Source organism: Podarcis cretensis (assembly GCF_951804945.1).
Source record: "Podarcis cretensis genome assembly, chromosome: 3".
Lineage (NCBI taxonomy): Eukaryota > Metazoa > Chordata > Lepidosauria > Squamata > Lacertidae > Podarcis > Podarcis cretensis.
In genome coordinates, this window is record NC_137172.1 from 25,339,583 (window position 1) to 25,353,679 (window position 14,097).

The 14,097-nt window shown below is 42.2% G+C and overlaps 1 protein-coding gene across 3 annotated transcripts in view; it reads right to left on the bottom strand.

Moving 5' to 3' along the window:
• Positions 1 to 7,576, bottom strand: part of UBR2 (ubiquitin protein ligase E3 component n-recognin 2) — a 62,997-nt gene extending 55,421 nt beyond the window's left edge. Inside the window, exons 1-2 of one of the 3 annotated variants that reach the window (XM_079968406.1) lie at positions 7,278 to 7,569; positions 1,010 to 1,269 (exon numbers count right to left, since the gene is read on the bottom strand). In XM_079968406.1, coding sequence (XP_079824532.1) covers positions 1,010 to 1,269; positions 7,278 to 7,418 — 401 coding nt within the window. In that variant the 5' untranslated portion in view covers positions 7,419 to 7,569. Of the gene's footprint in view, positions 1 to 1,009; positions 1,270 to 7,277 lie in introns of all 3 variants that reach the window. The other 2 variants (XM_079968405.1, XM_079968407.1) reach the window with 2 other exon arrangements.
• Positions 7,577 to 14,097: the final 6,521 nt, after the last annotated feature.

Sequence of the window (14,097 nt, forward strand, 5' to 3'; positions counted from 1 at the left end):
TGGGTGTGTCTTTCTGATTGCTTTTTTAAAACTACAGAAATTAGGATTAAATTTTATAATGGTGCTCATTATGGGTGGCTTAGAGGAGAACTGCTATAACAGTGTGTGATTGGGAGGAGAGGGGAGACTGTTCCTTCTGACAAGCTGAAATGTTTGCACTGATGGAACAACTCCCATAGTGCTATGTTGAAGTCCCCCCACAGTAGACCCATTCAAATTAATGGCCCCCAACTTAGTTATGTTCATTAATTTATATGAATCTACTCTTCAGTAAAAATTAGTTGAACACAACCCTATATTTCTCTGGGGAGGCTGACAAGTTGCTAAATCTGGAAGTTCTGTATGTATGTTGGGACCCAAGCCTACGCATTTATGTGAGAGGGAGAGAGGGGAAATAGTGTTCAAGTATGGACAACCCACCACAACTCCTGCAATCCTGACACCCAATTTTGAGAAAGCTTCTGAAATTCCAAAGATTCATGACACTTGAAACTATGAGGACTAAAGCTATGGAGAAACAAAAACTGCAGTTCAAAACCACTACCTGACAAGAAAGCAAAGAATTAAAAAGTACTAAATGGTAGCCACAAATAACCCAAACAGGTTGGGTTTTTGCTGTTCTTTGGAACCAGAGATCAGATATAACAAGGGTATCAAATTGTGCCCTCGTGAGTATGTAGCCTGATCTAGTTGGGACCTAACGGAAACAGCGGAGGAGGCATTTTTTGCCAAAATCCTACATCCAGTTACAACCTCCCACACCACCTTCCATGCAGCCCCAACCGTCTGCAGCACGTAGCTGCCTTTCTTCAACTTTAACTGGTATGCCAACTACAACAGCTCCTGGGCAGGGAACCTGCTTTCACTGGATTTACTGGATTGCTTTTATTGTAAACTGCCCTCAATTTTTTAATGAGTGGTGGTATTAAAAATGTTTTAAATAAATAAATAAAGCTCAAATCATTCAACTGTTAAGGGGCTTGACAGTTTAAAAGAAGTGACTAGTTACCTGCAAGAGTATGTAGGCTCGCCAATTTTAAACACCCGGCCACAAAGATGCGAAGGTTTGTTGGATTGCTCAAGTTTCTGAAAGCCAAATGCAGGGTCTTCACCGCATAGGTACCATTCCATTGGTCCCAGCAAAACCTGTTGCGCAAGCAAATCTTCGCTTTGTGGGGCTGGATTAGGACCCCTACAGTAAATTTTGGGTACATAGTAGGCAAGGTGCTTGTATATTTCTTTCGGAAGATCAGGTGTTTGCAGCCATTTCTATAAGGGGGAAAAAGTTAATACACATTAGCACTGCCTCCCGAAGTTCTTAGCTCTCCTGCCTCTGTCACATGATAAGAGACAATACCCAACCCATTCAGGTCATCAGCAAACATCTCAAACTAAAAAATATTTCATAGCTTTCAAGCATATTTCTTTATGAAAATACTACAGTGGTGGTAGAACTTTCCTATGTAGTATAACATCTCTACAACTATCAATATAAAATTCAGTCAATTTTAACGTCTACAGTCCAGAGAGATGCTTTGAGCATATCCAAGAGCATATCCATGACCAATCAGTTGTCAACTTTTTTCCTTTTAAAAGCTGCAAGTTTCAAAGTAGTTTACCATGTGGCAATGCGTACACAGAGATGTACAATAAATACAAGTCTAAAGTCAAACTGCACAACTAGCTGGAGGACCCTTTGAAAAGTGGCTGTTGCCTCAAAATTGGTAGTTTCAAAAACCTTTCAAAGAAAGGTGCAACTACATACAAATAAACCCATAAAGCTTTGTAAACAACCTCATTTTGGATAAGAGCGCTGCCCAGGAAAAAACCTGCATTTGGCAACAGCCACGAGAAGTCAATGAAGTTCTTTTTGTCGCACAGTTTCATAATCTGTAGTATTAATCCTGTTTACTCTAAAAGTTTTACTGCTTTTAAAGTTTTCTTCAATGGAATTCTGCTGATGGTGTTACATTTAGTATGGGGTGGAGTGGAAAAGAGCCAAGGTGAAGGAATGGAAGCCTTTGAAAGATTTTTTTTTTTTTTAAGTGTTAATCAGAAGACATGGCTTCAAAGCCCATTATATCACTGCTTTTCTTTTAAAACTACAGTCATTAAAAAACAAAGAATAAGCAAGTGGGTTTTCAAGGCATGCCAGGAACACAAAGTGATTCAACTTCAGTATGCCTGGCCTGAAGTAACCTCACTTGCCACGCTTGACATTTATGCGGTGCCTGCATGAGAAAAAAAAAATGTTAAGTGGCACCGCACAACTGTGCTCAACCTGAAATAGGGGAGGAGGTTCAAGGGAGTATTCCCCAACAAGCAACCATACCAATGCAGGAAGGATCCAACTGTCTTCTGACAGAAATGTATGAAAGTTATTCTGAAAGCTCTTCCTGATTGGTGCAGGTATTTCAAGAAGGACACTGACAAACTGGAACGTGTCCAGAGGAGGGCAACCAAAATGGTCAAAGGCCTGGAAACAATGCCTTATGAGGAACGGCTAAGGGAGCTGGGCATGTTTAGCCTGGAGAAGAGGAGGTTAAGGGGTGATATGATAGCCATGTTCAAATATATAAAAGGATGTCACATAGAGGAGGGAGAAAGGTTGTTTTCTGCTGCTCCAGAGAAGCGGACACGGAGCAATGGATCCAAACTACAAGAAAGAAGATTCCACCTAAACATTAGGAAGAACTTCCTGACAGTAAGAGCTGTTCGACAGTGGAATTTGCTGCCAAGGAGTGTGGTGGAGTCTCCTTCTTTGGAGGTCTTTAAGCAGAGGCTTGACAACCATATGTCAGGAGTGCTCTGATGGTGTTTCCTGCTTGGCAGGGGGTTGGACTCGATGGCCCTTGTGGTCTCTTCCAACTCTATGATTCTATGATTCTATTTTTCAGTGGTAAAGGAATGAAATAATTTGGTACACCCACCATTAACAAAGAGAGCGTAAGAATTGTTTTGCTGGATCAAGAAAAGATCCAGCTAGTCTAGCATCTCTTTCTTAACAGAAACCATCCAAATTCTTCTCAAACTTCACAAGCCCAGGGCACAAAGGTGATGGGCAATTCCTATTACTTTCATCCTGGAATTGCCAAACATTATAAAGAGTGAACCTTGCCATTTCCAAAATTTAACCTAATATTTAGACATGCTGGTAGCAAAACTAACTTCTTCTTTGGGGCTCATTTTTGGCAATGGAAGGGGGTAGGACTCATCCTTTTTATTGTAATGCTGGATGAGCTTTTCAGGAATTTTATACTGTATGTCATTTTAAACATTCTGGTTTCTATTTGATTTTATCTATTTGTATTTTATCTAGCTTTGAGACTTTTTTTGCATAAAGCGACTAACAAATATAATAATAAAGAACATGGGTTTTCACAGCTCCATCCAATACTTCAGTTATTTTCTGGAAATATTTTGACTTGATAACCTATTCAGAATGCAAACCCAGTTCTGGCCAGGGAGGGCAAGGTATAAATAAATTATTATTATTATTATTATTATTATTATTATTATTATGCATAAAGTACACAAATTAATTATAAGGGGGAAAACTCTAGCTTGGAAAGCTTGATACGTCAATCAGATCATCTGATGTATTTACTGATGAAGTTGTATAGCACTTTTAAGTAAACTCAAAGCAGAAGCCAAGGAATTGCCATATAATTTGTATAAATGTGCTTGTGGATAGGTCAGGCTGGAATGATACAAAATTATCAACTTTTGCATGTAAATTATTTTAGCCAGAATTAAAGAGTCTGAATTAAACAATTTGAATCATGGCTTTCATCTAATATAGTGCCAAGTAACAGCGCAAGTTAATCTTGGTTAAAGGTAAAGGTACCCCTGCCCGTACGGGCCAGTCTTGCCAGACTCTGGGGTTGTGCGCCCATCTCACTTAAGAGGCCAGGGGCCAGCGCTGTCCGGAGACACTTCCGGGTCACGTGGCCAGCGTGACATCGCTGCTCTGGCGAGCCAGAGCCGCACATGGAAACGCCGTTTACCTTCCCGCTGGTAAGCGGTCCCTGTTTATCTACTTGCACCCGGAGGTGCTTTCGAACTGCTAGGTTGGCAGGCGCTGGGACCGAGCAGCGGGAGCGCACCCCGCCGCAGGGATTTGAACCGCCGACCTTTCGATCAGCAAGTCCTAGGCGCTGAGGCTTTAACCCACAGCGCCACCTGCGTCCCTTACTTAGTGCTAAACTGAATCCAAGCCAATGTCTTCTTGGTAGAACCTTGTCCACTTTCTAATTTCTCTTAGTGGAAAAACTAACATAAAAGTACAACTAAAAATGCAACAGTGCAATTATTAACCTCGATACCCAACAGTGTTAATCACCTTCAAGAACTTCAACTTCCATTGATTTTAGATTTTTTAAAAACAATCACTTTGATTAAGAAACAACCTTAAATGAAGTAGATTTAAAGTATCATTTACAGTAAATACACAGAATATGTAAATAAGGTTGTCAATGTCATTAATGGTTAAAAGTGCTATTTTTGTCATCACTAATCAGTGGGCTGAAAACATGTGAACCACATATTGCTTTTACAACAGCAGCAAATTATCTATAAACAAATGTACCAATTAGTTGTTACTATATATTTCAAAAGGATTACTGCCATAATAATGTTTATTGATGATATTTAAACAAACTGTATCTGCAAAAATCCTATAACCATGCTTACAGATTCAAATATGCTACTTTTTACACAAAGATAAAACACTTGTATTTTTCAAGTGCAAATATTTATAATTTCAAATAAAAATTAAAGCCACATTGTAATTATATTCTTTCTAGGTTTTAATTCTATGTACAGTATACTCAGAGAACATTTAATCATAATAAACTAAAAATATTATATATATATATATATATATATATGTATATAATTTATTTAAAAATATTGTGTATATATATATATATATATATATATATATATATATAAAGATATAAAGCATTTAATTTTAGCAATTCCATAAGCATAGTTTGTGATAACATTAGAAAAGTTAAACACAACTGAATATTAGACGTCTTTGGTGACTACACAGGAGTGTCTCGGCTACAAGTTTGCCTTCTACTGTACAAGATATACTTTCCTTTGTTTTAAAAATAGGGTGCAAGATACAAAAGATAAGAACATTGTTTGTTCACAGAATAAGAAAAGGCAACTGTAAGTTACCACAAGTTCCCTACAAAAATTCAAATCTCCACAGGAGAAAGAGAGAGCTTCACATACAAACAATATTCAATTTTCTATACCAATCTATTAAATAAATAAAAACTTTTATTTAACATGTTACTGATAGCTACTATGAGGACTATAAAACACTCCATATTGCTAAAAGCCGCACAATGGGCAACAGATTCCAATTCCACAATTCTATGTGTCAATCCTGCAAACGGTTGTGGGTATGGGAAGAACCAAATCTGCAAGCACTAGATTCAAAATGTCTAAATATAAAGATTATGACAGGATGCTACTGAGCTCAATTGTGAATTTATTAAGCTTAACATATAAACAAAGTAACAACAATTATAATACATTTCTGGGAGTCAAGAGAGTACTGTACTATGAAAAGGTATCAAGACTTCAACAAAAAAAGCTAAAATTCAGTCCTGGGAGGAAAGTTTTTTACTTGGTAACAGAAGTCAGGAGCTCAGTTATAAAATTATAAGTATTAACATGTTATAAGAGAATTCTGGTCATATGAGGTGCTAAAATGAACAGGCTGTTAGAACATTTTTTACTTGTGACATCTAATTCATCTTATATTTTACGAAACACACAAAAGGAACACAGTGATGTCAAAACTTAACTCCATATCCATCTATAGAAAGTTACACCATGACACTCCATCAAACTATACATTCTCCAACCTTGCAGGGAACTGCAAATTTTTACTAGGCTGCTCGTGTATTACTGGAGTGTTAAAAGTTTTAAAGTCTGGCAACTTATTTGACTGGAAGGAATTGTTCTCTGCTTCCCAGAGCTGCTCATATGAACTAAAAGATGGGTCAGATGAACAATTTCAGAGCTATTTAAAAAAAAAAAAAACATGAGTTCTGTTTAAGGGGCAACTAGAAAGAATATTCCCCAAAGAGATAGAAGTGACCTGCCCTTAAGACTCTTAAATTATACCCTCAGCAACGCTACAGACAGAGGCTTGTGACGAAGTGGTTTAGATGGGAGAACACCTGCCATTTCCCATGATGACTTTAAACTTAGAGACGAGGAGGGAAAGTGCGAAGCCACCGAATATGCAATATTTTAATGTCAACCACCATAGCCTATTTATGACTGGTACCAGAAGCTCTGTTTACAAATTAAATACAAGTCGAAGAGATCAATCCCAAAATTTATTGCAGGAAGGAATCCATTCCCAATAGCCTTGGAGAAGAAAAAGCAGCCCAAAAAAATAAAAATAAAAAAGGAGCGCACTTCAGATCGCAGTTTGGTTTAAGCCCGCTGACTTGTGCTCCCTCGAATCAAGTCCGTAACTTACCACGGCCTCGTTTCTCTGTTAAGTCGGGGACAGCATGCAACCGATCCTGCTTATAGAGAGGTCACCGCTCTTGCCCCCTTTCGCCGCGACAACCTGGCAGGGTCTTTCACACGACCCTTTCCCCCTGACCCAGAAGACCCGCCGCTTTGCTCTTTGGAGCAGCACAGAGGCATCAAAGGAAAAAAATCAACCCCAGGGCTCTCTCGATCCATACTCGGTAGTAGCACTGCGGCACAACTCCTTGCCTAACTTCGCAGACCATTTTTATTTGTTTGGGAAACTTGCTTTTCCCCTCCCTCCCCCCTCGCCGTTTCTCCGACGCCAAGCAGCGAAGACCCTCCCGCCTTCCCCGATAGGCAATAAAACCTTTTGTCACGCGCAACACCCCCTTTCTTTTTTTGCTCGCCGAGCTTTTGTCTTCTCAACTCCCTTCTTCTTTTGCGTGTCAACATGCGTGTCCCCTTCACTGGACGTGGCTCCCCACCCCCCATCACTGGGGAGCGAGTGTCTGCCCCCCCCCAAACTCTAACCTCCCCCCCCCCCAAAAAAAACCCCAACCCACCCTCTCCGGCCCCTCGCCTCTTTCTCCGCCCGCAGCCCCGAGCATCCCCTCACAGCCTCCCTCCTCCTATCCTCGTCCCAACCCACACACCTGTCAGCCTTGCCGGGCCTCATAATGCCCGGGTCGGACGCCCACCCCCGGGCCGGCCGGCCAAGCGCCTGGGTCTCCCCTCCCTCGGCGTCCCTTCCCCGCGAGGCCTCTCACCAGGGCAGTCTCCTCAGCGGAGAACTCCAGCAAGCTCCTGTCAATAGCCGGGACCTCCGTCTCCCGGTCCGCCGCCATCTTCTCTCCTCCCGCGCTGCTGCTGCTGCTGCTGCTGCTCCTCCTCCTCCCCCTCCTCCTCATCCGCCTCCTCCGTCGCCAAGTCAGTGGCACCCGGAACCGGGCCCGGCCGGCCGGCCTGACCTGTAGTACCTGCCTGCCAGCCTGCTTGCCAGGGGAACCCGCTTCCGTTCCGAGGCCAACCCCGCCTCTCCCCAGGCGGCCCGGGCCCTGCTCTGCCTTCCCTTCCCGGGCGGAAGGGACGCCATTTCAGGGTCCCGCGAGGCATCCTGGGAGTTGTAGTTCTGAAGCAGAGGGGCGGTGGGGGGAGTCCTTCCGAGGGGCGAAGCCTCCCCACCTGCTGTGATCCGCCGAGCCTGTTTGTTGTGGGCGCAGCTGCCCAGCTTGCTATTGGCTAGTAAACAAGGAAGGCGGCTTAATTTGTGCAAAGCTGACGCTTCCCAAGGGCTTTGTTGGCTCAGCCCGAGCGTGACTAGTATTGTAGTAAATATTTGAGCATGCCATTGAGCATGTACAGAGTGGGTTTGAGCGCTCTTTAGCGTGCACATCGCTGGGATTTCAGCGCGGTGCATGGAAGGTACCGCAGCGGAATTTGCTCGTCTAGATAAAAATAGGATTATTAAAACTATCCAGTCATCCAGCGTTAGTACTGTACTTCTTTTTGTTTCCAATATTTATCTGCTAGCTTGAACACAGACAACTATAAATGAAGCTCCAGTCATTTTGCAAGACTTAACTTGTATCACACCCTTAAGCTTACCCAGTTTGGTATTTCTAGTAATTATAAAATAAAATAAAAATATTTAAAACGTAATGGATGAGAACGGGAGAGACTTGTTTAACACTTTGTCCTGTAGGGAGCAGCAGTGTACCAATATGTATGTTTTTTATGTGTGCGTGCATTACATATACACAGCACACTGAAAGTTTTAGTCTCTGAAACCGTGTGCATATGCATACACAATATATTAATACCGGAGGCAATTTAAACTTGCAGTGACTGATAGAGACATCTGTCTTTTGTAAAGAAAGAAAAGACAAATGTCTCGGACAGTGAGATACATTTTTTATTTCTGTCAGAAAAGTCTAAAGGTCTGTTTGTAAGCACAACGTTGGAACAACCCCACCGGAATCAATGGGGCGTCTATTGATTGATTTACTAAAACATTTCTATCCTGCCTTTCTGTTGAATGGCCTCAAGTTGGCTAACAATATACCTTAAGAAAAAAATCAATAAACAATAAAGGAACACACACACAGCTATCAGAATAACAAATGGAGACAGCCAAACAAATCAGTAAGAACAACACATTCCTTTCTGTACCCCAGGCCAGCTCTACCATTAGGCAGAGTGAGAAAGCCAGCTCAGATAGCTGATTTTGTGTGCCACAAAAGGGCAGTAAATTGCTGCAATTTACCTTCCTCTTATGGCACTCAAAATCAACGGAGTTGCATTATTGTTTTATTTTAACTGACGGGGCAGAGGTCCTTGTGGGATTTCAAATATCTATATGGTATGGAAGTATGTATACTACAGAAGCTAATGTGGGCAGGGCAGGCTTTGAAATTATTCTCTAGAAGGAGAATGAACTATAAATAGACCCACTGGTGCCAACTATAGGGGGGTCCTGAGGGGCCAGGTGTAGCACCCACAAAAAATTGTTGTGGGTGCCCGGCACTTGCACTGTGGGGTCTCCAACACGATTTCTGGGGCCTCACAAAACCCCAGAAGTTGCATCCAAGGCCTCACAGGTAACTTCCAAGGCCTTGTGAGGCCTCTGACTCGACTTCTGGGGCTCCCAGGCGCTGCTGTGGCACGGGCAACATAACATAACATCATGACGTCATGGTGCGATGTGACGTCATGATGTCATGTTATGTTATGCATTCCACTGTGCACCCATAATGTGGGGCCCAAGTCAGCGCCCCTGAATAGGCCTCCTATCGAGCCTTTTGGGTGCTCAAGGAACTGCCCCCTCCTGACATACTCTTTTTTTGGACTATTTAGAATGTGTACCTTTATTTTCCTACGTCATAAACCTTAGCGCCTGCCGTCAGATGTCAAGGAAATAAACAACTATCTGACTTTTAGAAGACATCTGAAGGCAGCCCTGTATCCAGAAATTTTTCGTGTGTGGTGTTTTGCAATTTTTTGTGCTGTAAGTTCCCAGAGTGGCTGGGCACAATTTTTTTATTTTTTGGACAAAGTGTGTAAGAATAAATGACCCTTCCTGTGCGGGGGTAGGGGGGGAACCCCTGAAAACTTCTCTTTATGCCATAGATTCTGCACTGTAGAGAACCAGTGGTGTTGTTGGACTACAACTCCCAGCATCCCTGACCAATGGCCATACTGGTTGTGTCAATAGCAACATCTGGAAGGCCAAAGGTTCCCCATTCTTGATTAACAGAATGCCTGTCTGGGCAATTGACGGAAAACTTTGTATTGTTAACTACCTCACCCAGCCAACTCACGAAGAGGGTGTCCCACTCTCAGTAATGCAGTAGCTTGCTGTGCTAATGCAATGCCTGCCTAGTCTTTCAAAAGGAAGGAGTGCAGGGGGCAAGTCGCTCTTTGATTGAATGATTAATCTATACCTTTGATCTCTCATGTAGTTGCTGGCCCTTGCAATCTGTGACTGCCTTATGTACCACTCCAACCTGAAAATTAGGGACACAGGTGGCGCTGTGGGTTAAACCATAGAGCCTAGGACTTGCCGATCAGAAGGTCAGCGGTTCGAATCCCTGAGACGGGGTGAGCTCCTGTTGCTTGGTCCCAGCTCCTGCCAACCTAGCAGTTCGAAAGCACGTCAAAGTGCAAGTAGATAAATAGGTACCACTCCAGCGGGAAGGTAAACGGCGTTTCCGTGTGCTGCTCTGGTTCGCCAGAAGCGGCTGAGTCATGCTGGCCACATGACCCGGAAGCTGTACACCAGCTCCCTTGGCCAATAAAGCGAGATGAGCGCCGCAACCCCAGAGTCGGCCACGACTGGACCTAATGGTCAGGGGTCCCTTTACCTTTAACCTGAAAATAAAAGCCTTTGGCAAAACCTGTTTTGAGTTCCAGTTCCTCATTGTGATGGGAGGAGCCCCATGCATAATTGGCAGTTAGCACATGCACTTGCTGAACAATATAGAGGTGCTTTCTCATGACTTTTGCTTAACTAGAAAACTGAAAGCTCCTCTGAAATATCACTGGATCTGGTAGTTGTGTATTTTAGTCGTTCTTTCTTTCTTTCTTTCTTTCTAGAGAATATGGCCCTTTAAAAAATGGTTCCGCCCTCTGTTTTAACCACACAACCCAATTGTCTTATTTCATTCTGTGTCAACTTAAAGCGTTTCAAATGGACAACTTGGGTGAGATTTTATTTTGTGGAACAATCTTACGGTTTCATGGCATTGAGTTCCTGTATTATATTTAATTGGTGGCTGTTTTTAGCTGCCTCATTGGTTAATATTAATTATTTATTTATAGCACTTAAGTGCTTATTTTATTATATGCTTGGTTCATTTTATTTTATTTTATCTTCTGTACCCTGCCTTGTTATCTTTATCAATGGCTTATTATTTTTTTAAAGTAAAATTGACTTTAAACATTCTGTAATTATCCCACTCTCTAATCCAAAGTGATTAGAGGTAATTAAAGAGCTACTTAAGGTGCACTCATCACTATTTGGAAAGGCAAAAGCAAATTTAAAAATAAAAAATGGTCTCTATTCAAACCAATATGCTTCTTTTTTATATATAAGTAATGATTAGTCACCTTTGACCATACTGCTACATTATGATAAATACCATTATTTATTATTAAGTGAGAAGGAGGAGGAGGAGAAACTGGGCTGTTCCCAGAACATAATTGCTGGTATGAGAGTGCATGGAGAGAGTGGGATCACACCCATTTGCCCTGTCTTATGGCGCTGTGGGTTAAACCACAGAGCCTAGGACTTGCTGATCAGAAGGTCAGCGGTTCGAATCCCCACGACGGGGTGAGCTCCTGTTGCCCCGTCCCTGCTCCTGCCCACCTAGCAGTTTGAAAGCACGTCAAGTGCAAGTAGATAAGTAGGTATCGTTCTGGCGGGAAGGTAAACGGCGTTTCCGTGTGCTGCTCTGGTTCGCCAGAAGTGGCTTAGTCATGCTGGCCACATGACCCGGAAGCTGTACGCCGGCTCCCTCGGCCAATAAAGCGAGATGAGTGGCGCAACCCCAGAGTCGGTCACGACTGGACCTAATGGTCAGGGGTCCCTTTACCTTTACCTTTATGGCCTGTGCACATTCTGCCAAAGATCTGAAAAAGGCCTATGCATTCCCAAGCATTTGGGATGATACATCTTGCAGGGTTCCCAAGTTAACCAAGAGTTATGATGATTGTGCTGATAGCATGTAGGGATAAATTTGGATCTTTGGCTGAGCACAGACAGAGCAAAGTCACAACAGCAGGCAGGATCCTGCACCATGGATTTGCATCTGTGAGTCGTATGTATAATAATAATAATAATAATAATAATAATAATAATTTATTACTTATACCCCGCCCATCTGGCTGGGCTTCCTCAGCCACTCTGGGTGGCTTCCAACAAAATATTAAAATACAGCAATGCATCAAACATTAAAAGCTTCTCTAAACACGACTCATGTTTCCTTCACATTTAAGCTCAGTGGCAAACATGCATTCCATCATCCCTGTGCCTTCAGAGACCGCAGTGAAACTCACACAGTTATTACTAAAAAGGGTCAGAATCTTTGTCTAAAACAATTATGCTAGCTGGAAGGCTTTCTTCGCTCCAAACATTTCAGTTTGTAAACTGCAAAGTCAAGCGAAGGACCTCAGCTGCAGTTCTCTTCAGGTTGCTGATTATTTGTTTTCTAGATAGGTGATTATATAAGATGAATCCCCCCCACTTAATTTTTTTAAGGTAATCAGTGTATCAGTTTGAAAATACATGTATGACAATGCTACATTTCTGAGAAGTCAAATACTGTTGGGGATATATTTTTAAAAAACACCCGTTTACAAATCATATTACAGGTGGATTGGATACAACTGTCAAGATATCTGGAGGACACTGAATTGAATATAATAAGAGTCTGGAGGTTTGGGTGAATGGCCCATCTAGTCCAGTATCCTGCTCTCATAATGGCCAACCAGCTGACTATAGGAAGCCTTCAAATAGGATCTGAGCACAGCTTCATTCTCTCCTCCTGGGATTCCCAGCATTCGGAGGCATACTGCATACTTCGCTTTTCAAATGATGTGATTCTATCAACCTACAATGTGACCCACTATTTAAACCAATTGGTGGCAATGTGGTCTAAACCACTGCCGATCAGAAGGTCGGCGGTTCAAATCCATGCGACGGGGTGAGCTCCCGTTGCTCTGTCCCATCTCCTGCCAACCTAGCAGTTTGAAAGCATGCCAGTGCAAGTAGATAAATAGGTACCGCTGTGGCGGGAAGATAAATGGCGTTTCCATGCGCTCTGGTTTCCGTCACAGTGTCCCGTTGCGCCAGAAGCGGTTTAGTCATGCTGGCCACATGACTCGGAAAGCTGTCTGTGGACAAACGCCGGCTCCCTTGGCCTGAAAGCAAGATGAACGCCGCAACCTCAGAGTTGCCTTTGACTGGACTTAACCGCCCAGGGGTCCTTTACCTTTTAACTTAAACCAATAGTCAACATAATTTCATAACAGAAAAATACAGGATTTCAGACAATTCCCTTTTCCTCTAGTTATATCCTGCCATGTTGCATCCCACTTCACATTGTTCCAGAAGGTTCCCCAACCCTCCAAAGCAGATTTTCAGGGGGTCTCGAAGGACTGTGGGAGAAACTGGTAAAAATTGCCTCCCTTTCTTCTGCTAGCTGGAGCACTCTGGAGCCAATCCCCTATGTTTACTGTAACAATGTTAATCTGTTGCATATTGCACTTAGTTCAAATTATTTAATAATTCTTAGAGATGCTCATGTTGTTGGTTTTTTGTTTTAAAGATTCCTTTACTTAATGCCTTCAGACTGGAATTGATTCCAAAATCTAGACCTTCAATAGTTTGAATACAAACAGTCTGTGGGTGGATCTAGACACAGGTTAATGACGCTATAAATAAGTCAGAAATGAAATCGTTACAAGAAAAAAAAGCCTGTGTAAAAATCCTTATAACCTCCTTTTTTGCTCTCTGGCGCCATCTGGTGTTGCATGTTTATAACATGTTCAAAACGTATTACTGTACATATTGTGATGAATGTAAGAGGAAAGCACTCACAATAATCTTTTAGGTTTCCAAATAAAGCGCAAATAGAAGCTGATTTATTATTCCAGATGTCAGTCAAAATCGTTGCTGTAAACAGCAGCTTAAAAAAAATCTAGACTCTTTCCTGCTTACTGATACCATCAAAGAACTGCTTTACCCTTTGCTATCTGCTTTTTCGTTCCGGCAGTGGTACAAACTGTGGTAAACAAAAAACAAAAAAAAATCTAAAGGAGATAAAACATGGTTGTATTTCATGGTCACAAATTCCAAGGCGGTTGCTGTGTTAATCAGCAACTACTACAGCAACAAACAAACAAACAAAAAACAAGCCAGTGCTTTGTGGCACCATTCAGACTATGGCTGGATCTAGACACATCAAAAATGTGTTTCAGTTAAACGTGTTACAAACTTTGTATGAGAAATCGGGTAAGCAAAAACTGAACTCCACAGCGCCGTCTGGTGTCACAGTGTTAGAATGCATAAACAACTCATGTAAAGCATTT